At 43.2% G+C, this 22,314-nt stretch overlaps 1 protein-coding gene across 5 annotated transcripts in view; it reads left to right on the top strand.

Moving 5' to 3' along the window:
• Positions 1–683: 683 nt before the first annotated feature.
• trpm3 (transient receptor potential cation channel, subfamily M, member 3) overlaps positions 684–22,314 on the top strand; it is a 210,140-nt gene continuing 188,509 nt past the window's right edge. For 3 of the 5 annotated variants that reach the window (XM_036144444.1, XM_036144452.1, XM_036144449.1), the window contains exon 1: positions 684–1,580. In XM_036144444.1, coding sequence (XP_036000337.1) covers positions 1,377–1,580 — 204 coding nt within the window. In that variant the 5' untranslated portion in view covers positions 684–1,376. The remainder of the gene's footprint in view (positions 1,581–22,314) is intronic. The other 2 variants (XM_036144447.1, XM_036144445.1) reach the window with 1 other exon arrangement.

Genomic DNA, 22,314 nt, shown 5'->3' with positions numbered 1-22,314 from the left:
TGCTCTCATTCTTCAGGGGATCTCTGTCTTGCTTTTTCACTGTCTCTCACTTTCCCGGTCAAGCAACACTCGCACACACAAATACACATTGCCGTTTACTCCCAGGTGGTGAGTGGTTGCTTTGAGCAACGGCAACAATGTCCCTAGTGTTCAGGCACTGTCACCTCTCCTTAAGCTGTCTCCCATTCCATTATCTTACTTGTTGCCTCTATGTGCAATCCGTATTGCGTTTCCTTGATCTTGTGCTGCTTTTTTCTTCCGATTCCATCCTATCTTAAGTTACATTTCAGTATAATACGGTAACATCCAAATACATTACGTGAAGACATTACTGAAATTCTCACCCTTCCCCTGACAACTCCCAAATCCCACAGCATGACATAGTTTCTGACACATCTGAAGACTTTGAGTGAGAGGTAGAAGAGCGGAGGAGGCAGGAGAAGAGATTACGACTGTCAGTTTTTGCTTGCGATCAATCCCAGCTCTTAAGGTTGTGGCAGAGAACTTGAGGGGTTTGGTGGGTTAACTGGTGAACTGTAACGCACGAAAAAGAGGAATGCTGAGTGGAAAAGGAGGAGGAGAGAGTGACATGGTAAATGAAAGCTCAGAGTGCAGGAGAGGGAGGCGATGGATATTCAGAGGGAGTGGGTATTCAGAGCACACTGTTCACAGACACAGAGTGACTTGCTTAAGAGGTGTTTCTGCATCTCGGTCATCCTAGACCATCTCCAGGCAAAATTCAACAGGAGCTCTGCACTCTAAAGACTCTTGCTCCTGTCTTTGTTCTCTTTTGTCTTCTCTCCACCTGCAGCGTACTCTTTTTTTAACCTGTGCTTCGATTCATCACCTTTGCTCCTTTTCTATCTTGATGCCCCTTTTCACCCGGATCTAAATATCACACCCCTGCTCCTGTCTCCCTCTCTCCCTCCCTCTTTGCTTTGCCATGTTTCCCTATTTTTCTCTCTCTCCCTCTCTGCGAGAAGGGAAAACAACATCAACGACTGAGCCACAGTAACGGCACATGCAACAGGGAGCAAGGAGGACCTTCTGCTTCCGCACCTTACGCTCTGACTGCTGTTCCCCTCGGAGGAAGGTTGCAACGACAAAGACAAAAAGATTGCAGGAATGGATTAAAGCTGCTGAAGATCTGTGGAAAAATAGGAGAAAAGTAGGAGATAAAAGGAACTAAGAAGATTGATTTTTTTTTTGTGTGTGTGTGAAAAGGAGGACTAATCGAAGAGGTTGAGACAGTGTTAACAGGTAGTGGAGACTTGAACAGAGATGCCACCTGTGGCACCAGTCTGATTCAAGATCAGCCTCCCCATTAAACCGTGGCTGCTCTAATTTCCACATACCTTGACTGAATTTCAACACCGATGGCATCCAAGAAGAAGTGGTCAGAGCGTAGAGAGTTAAGGAGGGAGCGGGCGTTTTCCACCCGGGATGATTTGTCTGTTGCGTCTGGAGCATCCGGGCCAGGGCGTCCCACCGCCAGGGGGCGTTTCTCAGAGTCGTGGAAGAGGCTCAGCTCCAGAGGGGGCTCCACCAAGAGGGGGGCTCTCAACTCCCAGCAGCCACCGGTAAGATACTTCGAGGATACACAGACCCCCACGACTTGTTCCCCAACGATCAATCAATGACCTGGGTGCTGGGAGGGAAATGGGACAGGAAAGCCTTCACCTCACATGGGAGGGTGTAAAGCCCTTGTGAAGCATTAGGGGATATACCTAGTTGAGGACTTTAGAAGAGTCATTTATTAGGTCATTGCCCCGTTTTTGGGGACTCTAATGTCCTCATTACCATCCTGTTTCCTCTAAAACAGGCTTTCTGGGTTAACATTTGCTGTGTACAGATACTCCTAACTTTACACCATCTTTAATCATCTGCTACCTTGGAAATTAATTCAAATTGATCCCTTGCCAACAGAGCTTCGAAAGAGCTTTGAAATTAGGAATGATCAGTTTTTTTTCCTGATTATAGTCCCTTTGCTTCACATCCATAATAATTGAAATTATCCTCTGGATCTTTAATGCTAGAAAGGTGATCCTGTCACTGAGCAATTGTTCGATCCCAGACATTACCTGATTGGTTTCTTAACAAAGGTAAGACGTGTCACAGTTTTAAAGGGGAGATATTTTCAGCTGCATTTGTTGGTTTTATGACTTGATTACACAGAATCAAATCATCAAAGTGTAGTAAATTATTCTATTTAGTATTTGAGATCATGTAAAACTACTTTAATTACCCTCCCTATCGAGTAATACTAGTTTTTCAAAGACTGACAGTGTAAAATCATTGTCAATTTATAAAACAAAGCAGAATTGTATGACTGGATTATAAAATGGGATCAGTGACCTACATGTTCATCGATATTCCTAGTCCTTTGAGAAGCCCTTAGCATTACAGAATTAAAGACACTATGGAAAAAATGTAAATAACCTATAAGAAATAAATCAATCTTGACAGTTTTGAAATGCACTTAAACTCACAAGTTGACAAAACTGTGGTGAGATGTGCTCCCATACGCATATTTAGGCACTAACTACATTGTCCTCTATTTATTGGGTTCCTTGTTACTTTCTGTCTCTGTCCATTGTTCTGAAAATGCTCTCCATGGTTGCTGCAGTCATGAACTTCTCAATTTAAATGTAAAATCTGATAAGTCCACGATTTCATCAGCTCTATTTTTGAAATGTGGAACTTCACTGATGTTTGTGGATCAAGGTCAGCATTACTAAAGCTGGTTAATATTTGGCAGCAACATCTGATCTGGGAGATGAGTGGGTTGATAGAGATATGCTCAGATGAAGATCTGAGATCCACTTCTGGTTTTTTTGGTTGTGCGCCAGTAACTGGTACCATTTCAGATTGCTCATATGGACTGACATTTTAGCAATTATTACTGTAGGGTCCTGGGCTACAGTGTCTTGTTTCAGATGTGCATTAATAGATTAAAAAAAAATAATAATTCAAATGCATTGAGAAGTAGAAGTTTGTGTTTTGTCTGTCTACTGCTGCATTTATACATCTGTGGTGGAGGATAGGCTGAGACAGGTCTGCTGGGGCTTGCGTTGCTTGGATATGAAGCCCAGATACTGAAATGCCACGTTAGTCTCTAATCATTAGATACTTTGAAATCATTACTATGTCCCAGTGTGCATCGGTGTGATCGTTCTCTTGTGTGGTTCTGTGCAATCTTGTGTGTGACTGAATCAATAAGATAGTGGTGCGGAGAAACAGGGAAAAACTGGAAAATTGCAGGCATTTTAAAAATCCAATACTGAGTGATCACACAGTATTGGTATTAGAGCCCAAGTCAGGTAGGTAGGTTGGTATTATAGAGCTAAAGTGAGAAAAACTCTCTCTCGTCTTCTAAAATTTGACATTTAGGTTTAAATGTGTGCTTCTTTTATTACACCTTCAAATGTCTGAAGCAAAGAAACTGAAAATATAATTGTTTAGAAAATGGTTGCAAAAGTTTGGTGAGATTTGCCGTTTTATTTGTGAACTAAAATGTTGATATGATCCATGCGTTTTTCTGTATTAGGGGTAAATAGTGACTTAACATAATGCATGAGCACCTGCTGTAAAATTTGAAACAAACGAAATGAGTACAGAGTTGACATTTCTATTAGCAATTAGCATTCTTACTGTAGTGAATCCCCTACCAGCTAGTGTAGCACAAAAGCTCAGTGCGTATTCACAATGTAACGTACGAGAACTGGACTCAAGATTCAGTCGGAAACAGGACTGTGGCGGCAAGTTTGTTTATTGAAAGCAGGAAGTGGTTTCTGCGTTTTCGGGACACGGAGCCTGCGGCGCGGCCGTGAGTTCCTGATGGCGGGGTTTGGCGGCAACAGATTCGAAGGAGGAGGTCCGGCTACTGAGGGAGTCTGCGGGCTCTGGGCCGTTGAGCGGCCGGGTCTCCAGACGGGCGGTCCTCCTTGATCCTTCCAGAGACGAGGTCCACAGACGGTCGGAGCGGAGGTACAGAGGGGCCAAGGCAGAGAATCTAATCGAAGACAGGTCCAGGGTCCAAAACCAAAGGTCAGTCAAAAATCGGCAGACAGAAACAGACGAGGGTCAGGCTAGCTCGGAGTCAGAGGGAAAAAACGGATCAGGACTGGTAACAGTATAACAGGCAGAAATTTCACACGCTGGAGGAATCGGGCTTTGACGCGAGACACTCTGGCACTGGTGTCAGGTCGGTAAGCAAGTTATATAGGAACAGATGCAGGTGGGATCCATGAAGGGTAATTGCAGGAAGCCCAGAGTGGACAGGTGTGCTGAGTAGTGACTTGGACTGACACCAGTGCTGAGATCATCACAGAGCCCCCCCCTCAAGGGCGGATACCAGACGCCCTAGGTTGTTCAGGGTGGGTCCTGTGGAAATCCCTAATGAGAGACTTGTCTAAGATGAGGCGAGCGGGAACCCACTGCCGTTCCTCTGGTCCATAACCCTCCCAATCAACCAGGAACTGCACACCCCTACCCCACCTTCTTGACTTGAGGATCCGCCTCACGGTAAAAGCCGGGGCACCATCAACCAGACGGGAAGGGGGTCTGGAGGTGGGAAAAAACCTTGAAGGCTTGACGGGCTTGATTCGGGAGACATGAAAAGTTGGGTGGACTTTCATGGTTGGGGGCAGATGGAGCCGGACCGCTACCGGATTAATCACCCTGGAGACCGTGAAGGGACCAATAAACCGGGGCGCAAGCTTCTTACTCTCAACCTTAAGGGGAAGGTCCCTTGTGGAGAGCCATACTTTATCCCCCGGTTGGTAAGGTGGGGCTGGAACCCGTCGGCGGTTGGCCGCCCGGGCCTGGACCTGAGAGGACCTAAGGATGGCTTTCCTTGCCATTCTCCAGACCCGCTGACACCTCAATGCAGACGAGCGGGCAGACGGGACCCTGGACTCCCTCTCCTCGACGGAGAATACTGGCGGCTGAAACCCGTACACTACATAAAAAGGGGAGAGCCCGGTGGAGCTGGAGGGTGTAGAGTTAATGGCGTGCTCCACCCAGGGCAGGTTCTGGGCCCACTTGGTAGGATCGGACTCACAGATGAGGCGAAGCTTGGTCTCGACCTCCTGGTTAAGTCTTTCGGTCTGGCCATCAGTTTGGGGATGGAAACCAGAGGACAGGTTGACGGAAATCCCCAGCATAGAGCAGAACTCCTTCCAATAGCGAGCCACAAACTGAGGGCCCCTATCAGAGACGATGTCGGTTGGTAACCCATGCAACCGGAACACCTCTCTAGCCAGGATGGAACCCATTTCCTTGGCAGAAGGGAGTTTGGGTAGGGGAGCCAAGTGGACCATTTTAGAAAATCGATCCACTATGGTAAGAATGACTGAGTTGCCTCCTGAGACAGGCAGGCCAGTAACAAAATCCATGGACAGGCTGGACCAGGGCCGGGGGGGTATAGGCAGAGGCCGGAGCAAGCCGGACGGAGCCTGACGGGAAACTTTAGCCTGGCAACAACTGGGAAAGGCGGAAACGAATTCCCTGACGTCTTTTCCCAAGGAGGGCCACCAAAACTGAGAGCGGATTAGGCGGAGGGATTTGGTAATCCCAGGATGGCAGTACAGGCGGGAACCATGGCAAAGCTTGAGGACCTTGTCCCTCAGGGGTTCAGTGACAAAGAGCCTGTTCTTGGGGCATGCTTCGGGGATCTGGGTCCCATCAAGAGACTGCCTGACCTCGCTCTCTAATTTGAGCCTGGTGACAGCACATCTTACTGTGTCTGGTAGGATGAATTCGGGTGTCATGCTGGGATCCTCCTCCTCCACCTCAAACATTCGGGACAGGGCGTCAGGCTTAGCATTCTTGGAGCCTGGCCTGTAAGACAGGGAGAAGTTAAAACGACCAAAAAATAGGGCCCACCTGGCTTGTCGGGGATTTAGTCTCCTCGCTGTTTTCAGATATTCCAGGTTTCGGTGATCCGTCCACACCAGGAAGGGGACTTTGGAGCCCTCCAACCAGTGCCTCCATTCCTCCAGTGCCAGCTTGACCGCCAGGAGCTCCCGGTTTCCTACGTCGTAGTTGCGCTCTGCACTGGTTAGCTTTCTGGAAAAATAAGCACAAGGGTGAACCCGGCCGTCCTTGGCCCTCTGACTGAGAACGGCCCCAACGCCGGAACTAGAGGCATCAACTTCAACAATGAATTGCCTCTCTGGGTCGGGGGAGGTGAGAACTGGGGCAGAAGTGAACAAGTCCTTCAGTCGCCTGAACGCCTTGTCTGCTAGATCATTCCAGGAAAACTTCTGCTTACAGGATGTCAAGGCGTGAAGGGGTGCCGCCACTTGACTGTAGTTCCTGATAAATCTTCTATAAAAATTTGCAAACCCCAGAAACCTCTGTAGCTGTTTCCGATCGGTTGGGAGGGGCCACTCAGTGACCGATCGGACCTTAGCTGGGTCCATTGACATCCGGCCAGGAGATAGAATAAAACCGAGAAAAGAGGTGGTGGTGACGTGAAACTCACACTTCTCTGCCTTTACATATAACTGGTTTTGTAAGAGGCGGAGTAAGACTGAGCGGACCTGTTGTGTGTGGGTAGCTAGGTTGTCGGAGTAGATGAGGATGTCGTCCAGGTATACAAAAACGAATCGCCCAATCATGTCTCTCAGGACCTCATTAACAAGGTTCTGAAAAACAGCCGGGGCATTGGTGAGCCCAAACGGCATGACTAAATACTCATAGTGGCCCGTTGGGGTGTTAAAGGCGGTCTTCCATTCATCCCCCTCCCTAATTCGAACCAGGTGATAGGCGTTTCGCAAATCCAGTTTTGTAAAGACTTTGGCCCCCCTGACCTGGTCGAAAGCCATGTTCATGAGGGGGATGGGGTACCGATTCTTTACGGAAATATCATTGAGCCCCCTGTAATCAATACAAGGGCGGAGAGAGCCGTCCTTCTTCCCCACAAAGAAGAACCCAGCACCTGCAGGAGAGGAAGAGGGGCGAATGATACCAGCTCCTAGAGCCTCGTTGACGTACCTGTGCATGGCATCGGACTCGGGGGCCGACAGAGAATACAGACGACCTCTAGGAGGAGTTGTCCCGGGTAGCAGGTCGATCTGACAGTCAAATGGGCGGTGCGGAGGCAGGCTTGTGGCCCTGGCCTTATTGAAAACCTCCCTTAGATCATGGTACACCGCAGGAACCTTGGATAAGTCTGGGTAGGTTTCCTCCATGCTGCTATCTGGCGTCTGAAACGGTTGGGCTGAAAGTAGACAAGAACCAGAGCAGGAGGGAGACCACCCAAAAATCTCCCTTTTCTGCCAGTCTATTTGGGGGTTGTGTCTCCTCAGCCATGTAGCACCCAGGACAATCGGAACCTGTGGAGAGTTGATTATCAAAAAAATCAGCCTCTCCCTGTGATTACCTCCGACTAACAGTTCGACAGGTTCCGTGACGAGATGAGAGTGGTGAAGTGGGCGACCGTCCAGTGCCAGAACATTATGAGGAGGTGATCCCGGGAGGAGTTTAATGTTCAGGCTCCTGGCCAGTCCCTCGTCCATAAACTCCGTATCTGCCCCAGAATCAATGAAAACAGAGAGATTGTGAAGTTTGGGAGAGACAGTCAGTGTTGCAGGGAACAAAAGTTCTGGGGAGGTTGAGAATTTTGTAAGGCTCAATAGGAAACTCCCTCTTCCTAATGAGCCTGACCTTTTACTGGGCAGGAACGGACGCGGTGACCCTCACCACCACAGTACAAACAGAGATCTCGTTGCTGTCTGTGCTGGCGCTCCTCCTTGGACAAAACTGCTCTTCCCAGCTGCATGGGTTCCGGATCAACTGGACTACGAGAGGCTGACGGCCCAGCTGGAGAAAAAGAAGTGGCCCAGGAACGGGGTGGGGGGATGGGTCGACGCTCCCTTCGCCGTTCCATTAATCGGAGGTCGATTCGGGTAGCAAGATCTTCTAGCTGCTTGAGAGTCTGGGGATACTCCCGGGTAGCGAGCTCATCCTTTATCTTTCCATTTAACCCCTCAATAAAGGCATCCATAAGAGCCGGCTCGTTCCACAGGCTATCAGCAGCTAACAGGTGAAAGTCAATAATGTAATCAGAGACAGTCCTCTCTCCCTGTTTGAGAGAAAGAAGCCCCCTGGATGACTCCCGGCAGGGCAGCACCGGACTGAATACTCTGACTAATTCTTGTGAGAACTCATAATAGGAATGGCTAATCCGGGAGTCATTCTGCCATTCAGCAGCTCCCCACAGTCTTGCCTTGCCGGTCAGCAGGGAAATTATATAAGCAATTCTTGAGCGATCCGTAGGGTAGGAAGAAGGCTGCAACTCAAAGTGGATCTCACACTGAGTGAGAAACGCTCTGCATTGTTCGGGATCGCCCCCGAATGGCTGAGGCGGGGTCAGACGCGGCTCTGGCAACGTCACTATGCGTGACGCGGGATCGGGGAGAGGTGTTTGCGGAAGCGCCGGTGCCGGAGCCTCCTGGCCGCGGAGATGACCTAACATCTCAGCGACGCCCGACTCTAGCATGGAAATTGATTTTTCCACGCCAGCACGCCACTCAGCATCCGCTGAGGAGTCCATCTTTGGCCAGAGTGTACTGTAACGTACGAGAACTGGACTCAAGATTCAGTCGGAAACAGGACTGTGGCGGCAAGTTTGTTTATTGAAAGCAGGAAGTGGTTTCTGCGTTTTCGGGACACGGAGCCTGCGGCGCGGCCGTGAGTTCCTGATGGCGGGGTTTGGCGGCAACAGATTCGAAGGAGGAGGTCCGGCTGCTGAGGGAGTCTGCGGGCTCTGGGCCGTTGAGCGGCCGGGTCTCCAGACGGGCGGTCCTCCTTGATCCTTCCAGAGACGAGGTCCACAGACGGTCGGAGCGGAGGTACAGAGGGGCCAAGGCAGAGAATCTAATCGAAGACAGGTCCAGGGTCCAAAACCAAAGGTCAGTCAAAAATCGGCAGACAGAAACAGACGAGGGTCAGGCTAGCTCGGAGTCAGAGGGAAAAAACGGATCAGGACTGGTAACAGTATAACAGGCAAAAATTTCACAGGCTGGAGGAATCGGGCTTTGACGCGAGACACTCTGGCACTGGTGTCAGGTCGGTAAGCAAGTTATATAGGAACAGATGCAGGTGGGATCCATGAAGGGTAATTGCAGGAAGCCCAGAGTGGACAGGTGTGCTGAGTAGTGACTTGGACTGACACCAGTGCTGAGATCATCACACACAAGACAACAAGATTTCCTATGACTGAAAACATTTCCAATTACAGCATATTCCTTGACAGACAGAGGTCAAAGGCTCAAAACGGTAAAACAGTGCAACTTTGCTGTAGTCTGTTCAGTCTTCCTGTTATCTGCTGAAAGTCTTGCTCTCGCTCAAGGCCTAAATGACAATGCAAACATGTCTGAACATGTTGAAAAACTTTTTTTTTTTTAAACAGCGTCTTATGTCTCTGTGCTTCCTTTGATTTAAGCTGAGATGCCTTAGTGAAAATACCTAGCTTTGAGCATTTTTAATTATGTAATATGGAAGAGTGGTCTGGTAACAGTTGTGTTGGGTGTCTCTACTAAACATGAAAAGATACGGTTTTACCTGTCAGGGCTAATCAAGATGAAATTGCCTGAGTCCATTTACTCAAGTAGAGGGCTGCTTGTTGCTCTCATTCTGTTTGCGGTTTTAGTTTTGGCGGGTTTTACACTTTTTTTTTTTTTTACTGGCTGCAGTGGGTGTTATTATTATCTTGTTGGATCTTCAATTCTTTGTTTACAAAGAGATTAAATGTGTGATCACGTTTCTGAGTTTGTGCCTTTCTCCAAGTAAAAGCCCTGCAGTTCAGAGAGCCATCTGTGCCTCTCAGGGACCTTTAAAGAAACCCGGCATCGTTAAAATAAACAGACAAGTAAAGGTTTTTTTTTCGTGGTTTTACTGTTTGTGCTTTGCCTGCTGTGTGCTGTGCAAATTATTGAGATGCCAATGTTAAAGACATTCAGCTTCACTGTTCAATTAAGTTAATGAGCTTTATCAGTGGTTATGGTGGGACCTCTATACTTCGGATGGTAGACAGTTTCCCCTTCTTGTGTCCCCTTCAACATGAAAGCAGGACATCAAAAATTTCCAAAGCTCATTTGGTTCTTATTGCTCATTGGTTGTTATCTGCTCTGACTGGACATACTGCTGTTTGTTTAGCGTTTATTTTAATTTCCTTATAAACTAAGGCACGAGTGTGATCTCAACCGAAGACAATTTTCTTTGTAAGATGTCTAAAATTTTCTTTTGTCACTCTGATTTAAATTCTAACCTCAACATAAGTGAATTTGGATGAAGAAAAAGCATCTACGATTATGGATTACAAGACATTCAGATCATATTACTAGGCACTTATGCAAATAACAGTACAATAATGTACTGTTATGTATTGTGATGCTGCTAGCCTCATTCCTGCAGTTTCATGTGATGTCCATGTTTGTACAGAAATTTGGTGATGCAAAGCATTTTGTGAATTTAATCCTAACTTTCTGCTTTACAAAGTTTGTAAAAGTTTTGAAAACTCAAATGTTTCTGTGTTTCTTAGTTATAGTCACAATTACAACCTTAATTGAAAAGCTTTGATTGTAGCGTACACAAGGTATGCTGCAGTGTCAAATATTTTTCAGATGTGTGTAGACTTCGTCCCACCTTCACACTTTTTAAAGTTTTTTTTCTTCTCTGAAAAAAATCTGCCCCTGCACAACTTGCGGAATTTCAATTAAAAATGCTTGCAGAGCAATATAATTTATTATTATTTGTATTTTAATTATAATTGTTAAATATAATAAAATATGGTAACTGCTAGTGGTACTGTTGAAAAAAATGACTTTGCATCTTACTGGAAATAGTATATTTTTTCTGACACTGTTTACTATTTCCTCTCAAGTATTGTTTTGCATCTCTGTAACTGGATAAGGCGAGATGGATGTAAAAAACAACAACTCCCCAACCGCAAGCGATGATTTCCCACCACATATTTGTCATTGATTCAAACTAGATGTCTCGCCTGCACAGTTGCACCACATAAAGAAAATGTTAAAATTCTCAAAGGTAATTTTACGGTAAATATTTGATGACTATGTAAACAAAATGGAGGGATGATGATAACACCAGACCATCTTCACTGCTACTGTGGGGGCAGCAACAGTAAGTGTGTTATGACATTTTAAATATTTAGTGTCATTTCTCAGATTTGATGCATGAGCACACAGTAACATAACCTTGTATTTACAGCTTATAAAATGTTTTGAATATATCCTCTACTGTACATACAACAAATGGTACACTGTCATCATTTAATAAATAAAAGTGAAGCCAAAATGAGAAAAGCTGTCAGCTTGATGCTCTGAAGCATATTGGTGTGTGTGTGTGTGTGTGTGTGTGTGTGTGTGTGTGTGTGTGTGTGTGTGTGCGTGTGTACTTGGGGCTGAGTGACAACCTATTTTTCCAATTTTACCACCAAAGTGAGGACTTTGAGGTAAAGGAAGGACCTTTTTTTGGACCTCGCGTTTTTCTGGGCTAGGGGTTAGGTTTAGGACTAAGGTGTTACTTAGGTTAGGGGTGAGGCCATTGAAAGGCTTGAAAATGAATAGAAGTCAAGGCACGGTCCTCACTTTGTATTTTACACAAGGATGCGTGTGTGTGTGTGTGTGCGGCACAAAAGAAAAGACCTGAGCATTGACCTTAGAGAGGCAATTGAAGCTGCCCATTAATCTGGGAAAGGTTTTAAGGTCATTTCCAAACAATCTGAAGTCCATCATTCTAAAGTAAGAAAGCTTTTTGACAAGTGAAAAGCATTTAAGAAGCCTATTATTATTATTATTTTTTTTGTTGGTTTAAAGACTCTTTTTTTTTCACCCCCATAAAAAAATAAAGCTTTGAGGTTATTTTAATGGAATTATCATTATTATGAAAAATAATAGAAAGTGTGATTTTACTTAATGAGGCAGAGGGCAGAAAAGATCAAACAGTTCTGTTTTTTTAGAAAACACTTTGAGAGCCAGCGGTGTCTATATTTTTACCAAGCTGCTTCTATGGCAAATCTAGAACTATACAATTATCTTAGAGTTCTAATTGGGAATTTAAAAATAACTTTTTTTTTTTTGGCTCCACGGTAGCCAGAACAGGCAATCGGCTACTTTGAATATTATTTATCCATTTCTGAACATGAATTATAGAATGCAACCTGTTACTTTTAAAACTGTCAAGCTTTGACACAGAGTTGGCATACAGGTCAGACTGTACAGCCTTAAGTATAAGTGGTCATTGTTGAGCCTCCAGGTCTTGTGGGAAAGCCTGACCAAAGTCTCTAAAGCCTGAAGTGCTTCTTGTCCGTCAATTTAGTGATACATGAAAACGTACAGTAGTACCCGAGCAGGTGCTGCAAGTAGTGTTTTACATTTTTATTTGATTTTATCAGGGATTGTGAGGACTGCCAGGATATGAATAAATAAATGAGGAACTGGTATGTTGGCATCTTTTTGTGACAAACATTTTTTTTTTCAAATAATGGGTGCAGGTATAGAAGACATTTATTTAGTTTCATTACTGTAAAAAAAGAAAAAAGCCATCAAGTTCTATTGATTTCTCAATCGATGCGTTATTAACCTTGGTTTCGCTGAATATTTGAAACGCTTTCGTATTTTGCAGCTGTTTTGCTCCAACTATTTGCATTATTTCCAAAACTGACTCACAAAGCAGAATGCACTGAAAACACGCATGAACAAACTGATCTGTAGTCCAGCAGATTGGAGAAATGTGCATCGATTTTTGAATAAGGTCAATTTTACCTCTCTTAAGCCACAAAAACGGCAGATGCCAGTGATCAGAGCAAAGATAATTATAAGTTAACTATACAATATGACCTGACCATTACTTACTTACCATCTCTTGTTATTACTAAGTGGAATAATACATCCTTTAATTGATTCATTCTGACATAAAAAGCAAATATTCTGGGTAAAAGATTGTAAAAATGCTAGAAAGGGTCTTTGCTTTCTTTTCCAGGAGTAATGACTACTCGCTCACTCACCTTCTCTGCTTGTTTTTCCCCTGCCCAAGCACTTCAACTATCAGTTGCCCTGGTAGTAACTTCCTTAAATATATAAAAGTATGATCAGATTCCAGCCTGAACAAGAAATCTTACCTCAGTGTCTAGCCCCGGTATTAGACCTAGTTCACATGTAACCAGATACCTGGGAAAATGAATAAATGTTTATGCATCTGGCCTTTCTTCCACATGAAAACTGTTATACATCACTAAAGCTTTTATTTCTGAAAACTCTGGCTAAAGTGGAGATTTCTAAAAACTCTGTTTTTGAGCGTGTGTAAATGGCAAAACGGAGTTTTATGGTCTGTCGCATCACAGTCTGCGACAAATACTGTGGCGCCAACGTCACATTTGCGACTATTGTTATTGACTTGGCCATGCAGTGGAAGAAAAATTAATGCTATCAACGAGGTACTGATTTTTATGTTGGTTTTGTAATTGACTGTTTACAATGTGTGTCTAATTAATGTTAACTGGGCAAATTCACTGCTACGAAATCAAAGGCATATCTAATTGTTTTCTTCCAACTGACATCACCTTGGCAACCACACAGCATTTCCTGTCGGTATTGAGACTTCAAAGTAAAAGCATACACAGACTGGTCTAACCATTACACATGGTTCAGATTCTTCTTGTTTGCATGTTTTTACAAACCCAGCTGCTCCAATACGATGAGTTGCGAAGGAGAGAGCGCCTGGAGGTCAGCTCCCCCCCCACACACACCCCGCCCCAATACAGAGGCACAGTCCCATTCAACGTCACTATTATTTTGAAGGTCTCTATTGGCTGGCATAGGTTTTAGCTTTGCAGTACACTGGCCCCTATGTACTTGGCTTGTTTAAAACAACGCTCAGTGACGTATTTATGTGAGTTTTTGTGAATGAAAACTTTTCTGAAACCGATCCCGTGTGTACAATATTATTTTTTTTAAAAAAACATGTGGGGAAGATATTTGTTTTGTATAAGGCCTTAGAAGGACAGGGAACAGGGAAGGCTGTGGTTTCAAAATTGTATAGATATAAAAAACACTGGGCTCAGACTGTGTAATTAATCTATGTGTGTGTTTTAGTTAGTGAGTTACCGAAATCAATGAACATTTCAGTAATATCCCAATTTATTGAGATGTACCTGTAAATAGAAGGGGTCCTTCACTAGTTTAAAGAACTGCTTTCACTCAGCACTGTTGGCAACAAAGTATCAGTTGTAATGACAGTGCTCAGACAGTTCAAGTGCTGTCAGGGACATGCCGGTGCGTATTATGACTTCAAACTACACAGATGATGGCTCATAATTTGATTTTGCTGCCTGTGCAGCCCCCACAGAATGTACACAGTCAGTCTGGCTGAAGTTATTTCAAATAATTGTTTCCAAGGATCGGGACCTCTGTTTACATGTAGATGTTAGTCCCAACAACACAGTTTGAATCTGTATTAATCATAAATGCCCAGGTCTGTGTGACCAGACTTAATGCAAACATTCTTCTTGAACTGAAAATAGGGGTATGTCAGCTGCCACAGTTTCATACAGGTGTATGCTAAATGTTACCTCCTACTCTGGAGCTGGAGTGGCACTTTACCAGGGCAAAGCTTTTTGCAGCATGCAGGTGGCAGCTGAGCTCCTGCAGCATAATTTGAAGATGAACTAAAGGTCCATAACAAAGCTATTTTCTGCTTTATTGCAGCTAACTAAAAATCGTTCTACATGGCTCTGAACTTTATATTTTCAGAGGTAACAAGTTTGCATTGTAGTTTTATGTTTGTGTTTGTTTTTAGATACCTTCAAATCCCAAGCTTAGTTGTTGTGAATTCACCTTTATGTATATTTTATTTCTCTATGTATTTTGTTCTGAACTGAATCCATTCAGGGACTTAAGGTCAATAGAAAAAAGAAAATGTCATATGAAACAACGGCTTTGTTGTTTTGTTGAAAAGAGTCTTATTTTGGCTTTTATTTGGACCTCAGATAGAATTAAGTAGGCACAAAAAAAATCACAAGTTGTATGAATAAATGATTTAGCATGTTTGTTGTTGTGCTGACAGAACTGCTTTTGGTCAGTTCAAAGCATTTAAGGACAGAAATGCAGAAACTGGATGGAAACTTAGGTTAGAACTGAATAACAATATCAGCAAACAGGCTTAAAATGGAGGCAACCGTACTTTCGTTAAGTTCTTTCTTAAGACGTTTCGACAGAAAGTCTTGCACTTGAGCGACCGGCTGTTGGTGCGCTGATATTTTTAAGGACACAGAGGCCCATCCTCTTCACTGCATTGTCAGTCAAATCCACATCAGTGACCCACCCGCCACTGTCCTGGGTCGTTAGAAGCTATTGCTTGGTGTGAGTGGCATACGTCTGGTGTGAGTAGTCACCTGAATCATGATGAGACTGCTGATGTAATCTCTTTGGAACGTGTTGGAGGACCGAGCTGTAAACACTGGGGAGTTGGAAGCACAATCCTCCCCCTCTGTTTAGTGATGGCTTTTCTCTTTTGACCAAGATGGCTTCTTTCACCCCTCTTTCAAATCATCTGTTCTCCGTGTCCAAAATCTGGCCATCATTGTCATCAAAACAGCATCCTTTGTTCTTGAGGCGCAAGTGGACTGCTGGATCTTATTTTCTAATTAAACTTTCAATTAAGCTTAAGTAGTATTTACAAGTTTATTTTGTCTTTAATGGAACAGCGGCACAAAGAAAGCCGTTGCTGTAAGGTAGAGTTGAGGAGTACGATTTGTGGATTGTCACAAATGATGTCAGAGACATACAACAAACATGTGCAAAGGGTGCTCGCCCTAAACGCATCATCTCCTCAATGAAAGCATGGTGGCAGAGTTGTGCTGGTTAAAGTGAATAAAAGATGGATGTAGCTAAAACCAGCACAACTCTAACCAAGTCCAGCCCTGAATCCAACTGAGAAGCTGTATCAAAAAGACATTGGTCTTCACAGATGCTGTCCATCTATTCTGACTGTGCTGAAACTGTTATGTAAAAACAAACGTATAAATATATCAGTGTGTGCAACACTTCCCAAAAGACTTGGAGCTTTAATTTCAGTGGAACGTGGCTTGACAATGTTTTGTGACTCTGGGAGGCTCAATATGAAGACACACCACACTTTAAAGATTTCTATTTGTTGAAACGAATTTGATAACTATGTATCACTTTCCTTCTGCTACACATTTATTACAACCTTTTCTTGGTCTATCACATAAAAGCCCAATAATAAACATAAAAGCTTGTGATTTTTAACGTGATAAAATGTTCAAGTAGTGTGAGGGCATTGTAAAAATATTAAAACCTATGTATTGAATTTCTTTTATTTATTTAGTTAGTGTGATGGCTGCATTTACAGCCACACAGATGTGGTAAAAATACAATTTATGTAATTTAGTTTCTTTTTCATATAGGGCTTCGTTTACAGAGACATTTCATTATTTGGAATTTATTTATAACCATAACACTGTATTTCAAAAATTTGTGTGCACATTTTGCTTTACCCCATTTTGTTATGACTGTTTGAGTTTTTCAGTTGCTCTAGTGCCTTGGCTGAGGAACCAGCAGGTGGCCAAGGGGCTGAGCTGATTTGGACCATACCAAATCAGTCTATGGGGAGAAATGGTGTTTTTGCTTCATTTGGTTTAGTTAGGTTTGTGTATGTTTTACCCCATGTGTTTCTTTTGTGGACTGCTCAGCCACTATGTAAGTTCCTCTTTGTTCCATTGAGGCAGGTCAGTTTGTTTGAGTTAGTTCTGTTTCTTTGACCTCTTTCCTGGATCCATTTTTGTACATTTTATTCTTTTTGGGTTAAATACAAGAACCCTGTTTTTTGAAAATATACCTGTGCCCGACAGTCCTTGCTGCTCGGTCCATCACAGTTAGTTTTTAAACAGACATCATACTTCCTAAAGGCATATTTTATAGGAAAAGTAAACAAGGCCCAGGCACTGCTGGCTTGTAAATCACTGTCCTACTGAGTAGAGTTTATTATAATTAAGGGAAATTAAGCAGCCAAGGCAAAAGGGAAATGAGACAGCCATCTGGAGAAAGGCCAGGGGGTGGCAGATGGACAACGACAGATGTGAACTCTGAACACATCTTTCACTGTTACTACCACCAACCTCAGCGCTAAAACTAAAAAGGCAGTGTGACACCTGCAGAAACAGACCATGATGGAGTTCCATAAGATTTGACTCCCCGTCATTTCCTCTGTGCTGCTATGAATCTCATTTTAACTCGGTAATTGGTGTGTCTTTTTAACCGTCATGCGCACACCTGAGACTTTCATTTCACTTTCTCCTAACACCCCAGAGAAGTCGAATTGTAACAGATCTGAGACTATAGGCTGGCGGCATGCCTGCACAGCTAAATCCTCAGCATTTTAATCGGCTTAATCCAGGTTTCGGCCGGCAGGCCGGCGGCGCAAATAAGCAGGTTATTTGATGGCGGTGATGGTTCGATCATGAGTATGTGTGCTGAAGTGGGAGTTGACAGACATGCGTGGCAACAGTAGCTTTGGAAACAGTTTGAAGTATCATGCAGAGTTTGTTTAAGCGGGGAACACGGTGGGAGGTGTTACATGGTGGGAGAATTTGCTAGGGAGACAAAGCCTCCTTAAGCACTTATTTGTATGGGATTGTTCTTATGCACATGGGAGACAGAGGAGGAGATTAAGAACTGAGTAGCCATGGTTATTTTGGTGTTACAAATTAAAGTGCTTTGACTATTTCTCCCCTTCCCCCCCTCACACATATTGAGGAGTGTGGCATGACCTTTTGTTTGTTTGGTTGAAGCTTACCTAAGATCTTATCCAGTGTTTGGAGTAATGATGTGAATGTGAACTTTTCCAGCTGGCAGATAGAAAGGCTATGTTGAACTCTGACCATTAAAAGTAGAAAATGTAGCCTCACTTTTGTTGCTTTTTTCAATGCTTCATAAACTCACCTCACTCCCAAAATGACTGCCGATGACCTGAGAGTCATTATCTGTGGAAGCAGGGTGAAAATGTGGAACGGATGGTACTTTCTGAATTACAAAAACAGCCGTCAGTGCTGCTGCCGTTTGACTCGAGTTGACTCATTTTGCTACAGCACGCCAACTTGCTCTGAACTATTAGTGCATTTTCCTGCTCTCTCTGTCTTTGTCTGGTTAAAAAGCTAAAAATAGAAAGAAAAGAGGCTGGCAGATTTTGTTTTTGGTCTGTAGATGAAATACCACATCCTACACAACTCCTTTTTATTTTTCTACTTTTGAAAATGCCAGACAGTAAGACATGCAAGAAGAGATTATAGTTTTTTATTTATTCCTTCTTCTTTCTAACAGATAAAAGCTGTCCATTTTGGTTGGCTCCAGATCCATTTTGTCTCTCTTTTCCCTCCAGGTGATTTTATGGGAGGTTCAAGTAATATTATAGCTCCGTAATTGCCTCTTTCCCTGCAAGCGTTCTGGACCATTTGCTGAACTAGAAGTGTAAAAGAACACAGTTTGTGCTAATGAGTAGAAATTTAGTGTTTTTTGTTGTGCTGAAACGATGGGGGTCATTAAGTTGTTCCACTGAGGGAACTTTGTCTAGTTGACTGAAATCTATAAGTTAAAGAAACTAAAAACAACAACTAATGTTTGCAGATATGCTGCATTAACAAATGCAAGGATTGTGTAGGCCTCACCCCTGGTGGCTTCCTCTGTCCCACATTCAGGGTTCTGGGCAGGGCGTTTGGGTGAGTGGGGGTGCGCTGGCATGGGGCACTCCCCTTTCTGGCCCTCCCAGTTTTAAATGCACTTGAGAACAACATGACATTTGAGCAGGCGGAGGCAGGCTCAGGGTCTGCAGGGTCACACCCCTGTTCTTTGATTGCCAACCGGAGTTCAGGGCCTGGAGGAGGAGCGGGCCACCTGGTCGGGGTCTAGGCTGGGGCTGTGTGTTGGGTCCAGGGGTCGGTTGGGGCTGATTTTAACAGATCTGTGAGCACATTGTACCACATAAAATCCCAAGTCATACAATATCCAGAGAAAATCTTGCCTTAGGGCAAATAGAGAAGGTACTCGGGTTAAAAGAGACCAAAATTGAACTTTTTAGCAATGCAAGATGCCATTTGTGGCAGGGAAACAAACTGCATGCACTTTGCCAAGGGCAAATTAACGTGGTGGGAGCATCATACTGTAGGGGAAAAAAAATCACCATGGAAAAGGAAGCTGGACAGAGTTGTTGGAAATATGGATGGCTCTAAATTAGGGATGCACGATATATTGGCATTAACATCGGTTTCGGCTGATGTTAGTCATTTCTTCAACATATCGGTATTGGTCCGATAAGTAAAACTGGGCCGATATTAAGAACCAATGTTTATTTCCATCTAGATACCCGTTGTGCTTGTGTTTCAGGTGGTTGGTCATGTGCTTTTCTTTTTTGATCATGTGATAGTTACAGTGATGCGTCACAGCCAGGATTGTGTTTTTTTTTTAAATGAAACAGAGATGCAATGTCAGCAGTGCGGGCGTTTTTCACGGTGTCGAAAGAAGACATGAAAAGCATTGTGTAAGTTTAAACTATTGCCCACATTCAGAAATTCAGTTAGCATAGTTTTCAGTTGGTACAAAATTGTGCAAAATTTGATCATCCCAGAAACGTAAATGTGTCTGTACATCGGTAAATATCGGTTATCGGACATAACAGCAATATTAACATTTAATATCGATATCGGTCTAAATTTTCATATTGGTGCATCCCTACTCTAAATACAGGGGGATTCTGCCCCAATCTGTTAGAGGCTGAAAAGCCTTTGAGACGCTGGGTGGAGGGTTTCTGTCAAGCAGGACATCAACATTAAACATATCAGAACTACAATAGAACACTTCAAATCTAAGCACATCCAGGTCTGAGAAATGTATTTGCAAAAAGTGATGAAAAATGTTGTCATTGTATTTCCAATTCACAATCATGCACCACTTTGTTTTGTTCTGTCACATAAAACCTCAATAAAGAACAGGAAAGTTTGTTGTTGTAACAGAATAGAAAGATACATGTGAATACTTTTAGAAGGCACTTTGAATAGTAATAGATATGAAACAAAAGAACAAGGTTTTGCCATCTTAGAGCATTCTCTCTGAATGGTTTGTATTGGTAAACACCAGCACAGAGTGGAGTAATTCACACACATGGCACGATGACATGGCCAAGCCATGAGAAAGCCTCTCACAAAACGGACATTATTTCAGTCGCTCCCCTTATGGATCTGTCAGATTACCGGCCCGGCTTCCTGATCAAAGCTCCTCTAAGACTTTTTCTGAGAAGCCTTGCGCTGAATTTCCTCTGCTAATTTATCCCAGAGAGGAATAGAGGTGGAGCGACGGAGCAGACAAAAGTGTGTTGAGCAATGCTCTGTCATGCCTCAGCTTCCATTAGACGGCCCACATGAAATTACTGCTTCTTTTGTGTGCTGCATTAAATATGTTTTTGGCCCTTATTTCGAAAGATTTTTCACCGGTTTAAAGTTCTTAAAAAACCACAGTGTCATGCATCTACCATACGGGTCTTATGTTTTAGTCTCAAATATCAGAAATTAATCATTCTCTTGCTTAGAGATGAATCTAAGTCAACAGCAACCATGCAATAGAGAAATTCATGCAAACTGAAGTTTCAGATAAAAGTTCAGCAATTAAACCTCAACTTCAATTCAATGCGGATGTTACTCAGAAGAATACCCCTCTGTGTCTAGCTACCCAATTTAAACCCAATTTAAATCTGTTTCTAGAATTTGACCTGCCTGTGATGTCACATCTGTATTTCTCAGCAGACCCCCCCCCACCCCCACAACCCTTTAAAGTGTTCCCTAGATTAATAACTACCTTGTAGATGAGTTAATCTGTCACTGTCCCCTGCTGAGCTCACACATCCCATCCTGTAATCAAAGTGGAAACCAGCTAAACATAATTGGCTTTTGCTAAGCGATCGAGTTCAGTTACAGCTTATTATTATGCTTTATAGAAATGTTATATAATTTTTGATGGCAGCAGCAGAGCTGGCATACCTCTACACTAGTTTTCTGCAGGAAACACTAAGATTTCCCTTTTTTCATGGAGTCTGTTTTAAGTAGAAACAGAACATTTGTCCTTGACTCATGAAGCTCTAACCAAATATAAAATTAGGAAACATTTTGTCAGGAAGCTGTTTCTTTTTTAATGTAAATGTAGACATGTTTGAATAGAGAGCTACTGATCTAAAACCTGTGTAGCATGCTACCTTTGAACTGCGGCTTTGAAGCTCCGTTGTCTGATGCCGCGAGCCCAGGGCTTTGAGGATAAGCGGATCCTGATATGTATTACCCGGTGTAGACAGTTAGGCTGTAACGATCGCCATCAAATCTATAACCAGCGATCTCTTTTGCCACAGGGCTGCGGAGCTAGGATTCTTACGCTGACCTTCAGTATTTTCACATCTACAGATTTGGTCAGACTGGGCTTGAATGTCTGAACACCCCTGACTTAGACCGTTGTGAAGTAGACACCGTTAAAGAAGCACATCCAGTTCTGTCAATGAGATTCAGATTCCCCCCAAAATTATAAAAAAAAGCACCTATGGAAATTATATTTTATGCTTGAAAAAAGTTTTAAATTTATCTTTAAAAGCACAAAATCAACTTGCCAGATAACAGATAAACAAATCCTTGGTGTTGCTTTATGTTTGCAAACAAGCTGGCATTTAGTATTTTGTTTGTATTTGTCACTATCAGATGGTATGTTTTAAAAAGCAAAGAAAAAACTTAAGCAGCTTTGAGCACCGCACAACAAGGCCAAATTCCTAGTTCTAACAGGAGCCATAGTTTAAAATAAATTGCATCAAAAACATCCATGGACCTTTTAGATGTAACTACCATAAATGAGACAGATTTTAATGGTTTAAGTATAATTTTAACTAATTATTTTTGTGTTTTTTGTCACGCTTTTTATGATAGAAAAAATAAATAAATTGAATTTCAATACCTTTATAACAGTTACCTGAAAGACCTTATTGCTTGAAGGTTTTACTCTCGGTTTTTAAGCTTCATCCCAGACAGAGTGCTGAAGACGAGGGATTTTGCTTTACAAAAAAAAAGCAAAATAGAAATCTACTTCACTCCCTCAGGTTGCAATGAGTGACTGTTCATTATGTTGGCTCCTGACACTGAGCCATGTCCGCATTGCTCTGTTGACTCAGAAGATTAGATCGGCAAGCGCTAAAGCTAATCTGGAATTTATAGATTTATGTGTGCTTGGTGTGTGCATGCAGGTG

Source organism: Fundulus heteroclitus, chromosome 12 (assembly GCF_011125445.2).
Source record: "Fundulus heteroclitus isolate FHET01 chromosome 12, MU-UCD_Fhet_4.1, whole genome shotgun sequence".
Lineage (NCBI taxonomy): Eukaryota > Metazoa > Chordata > Actinopteri > Cyprinodontiformes > Fundulidae > Fundulus > Fundulus heteroclitus.
Note: the sequence above shows the minus strand (reverse complement) of the source record. Positions and strands in the feature narration are given on the sequence as shown.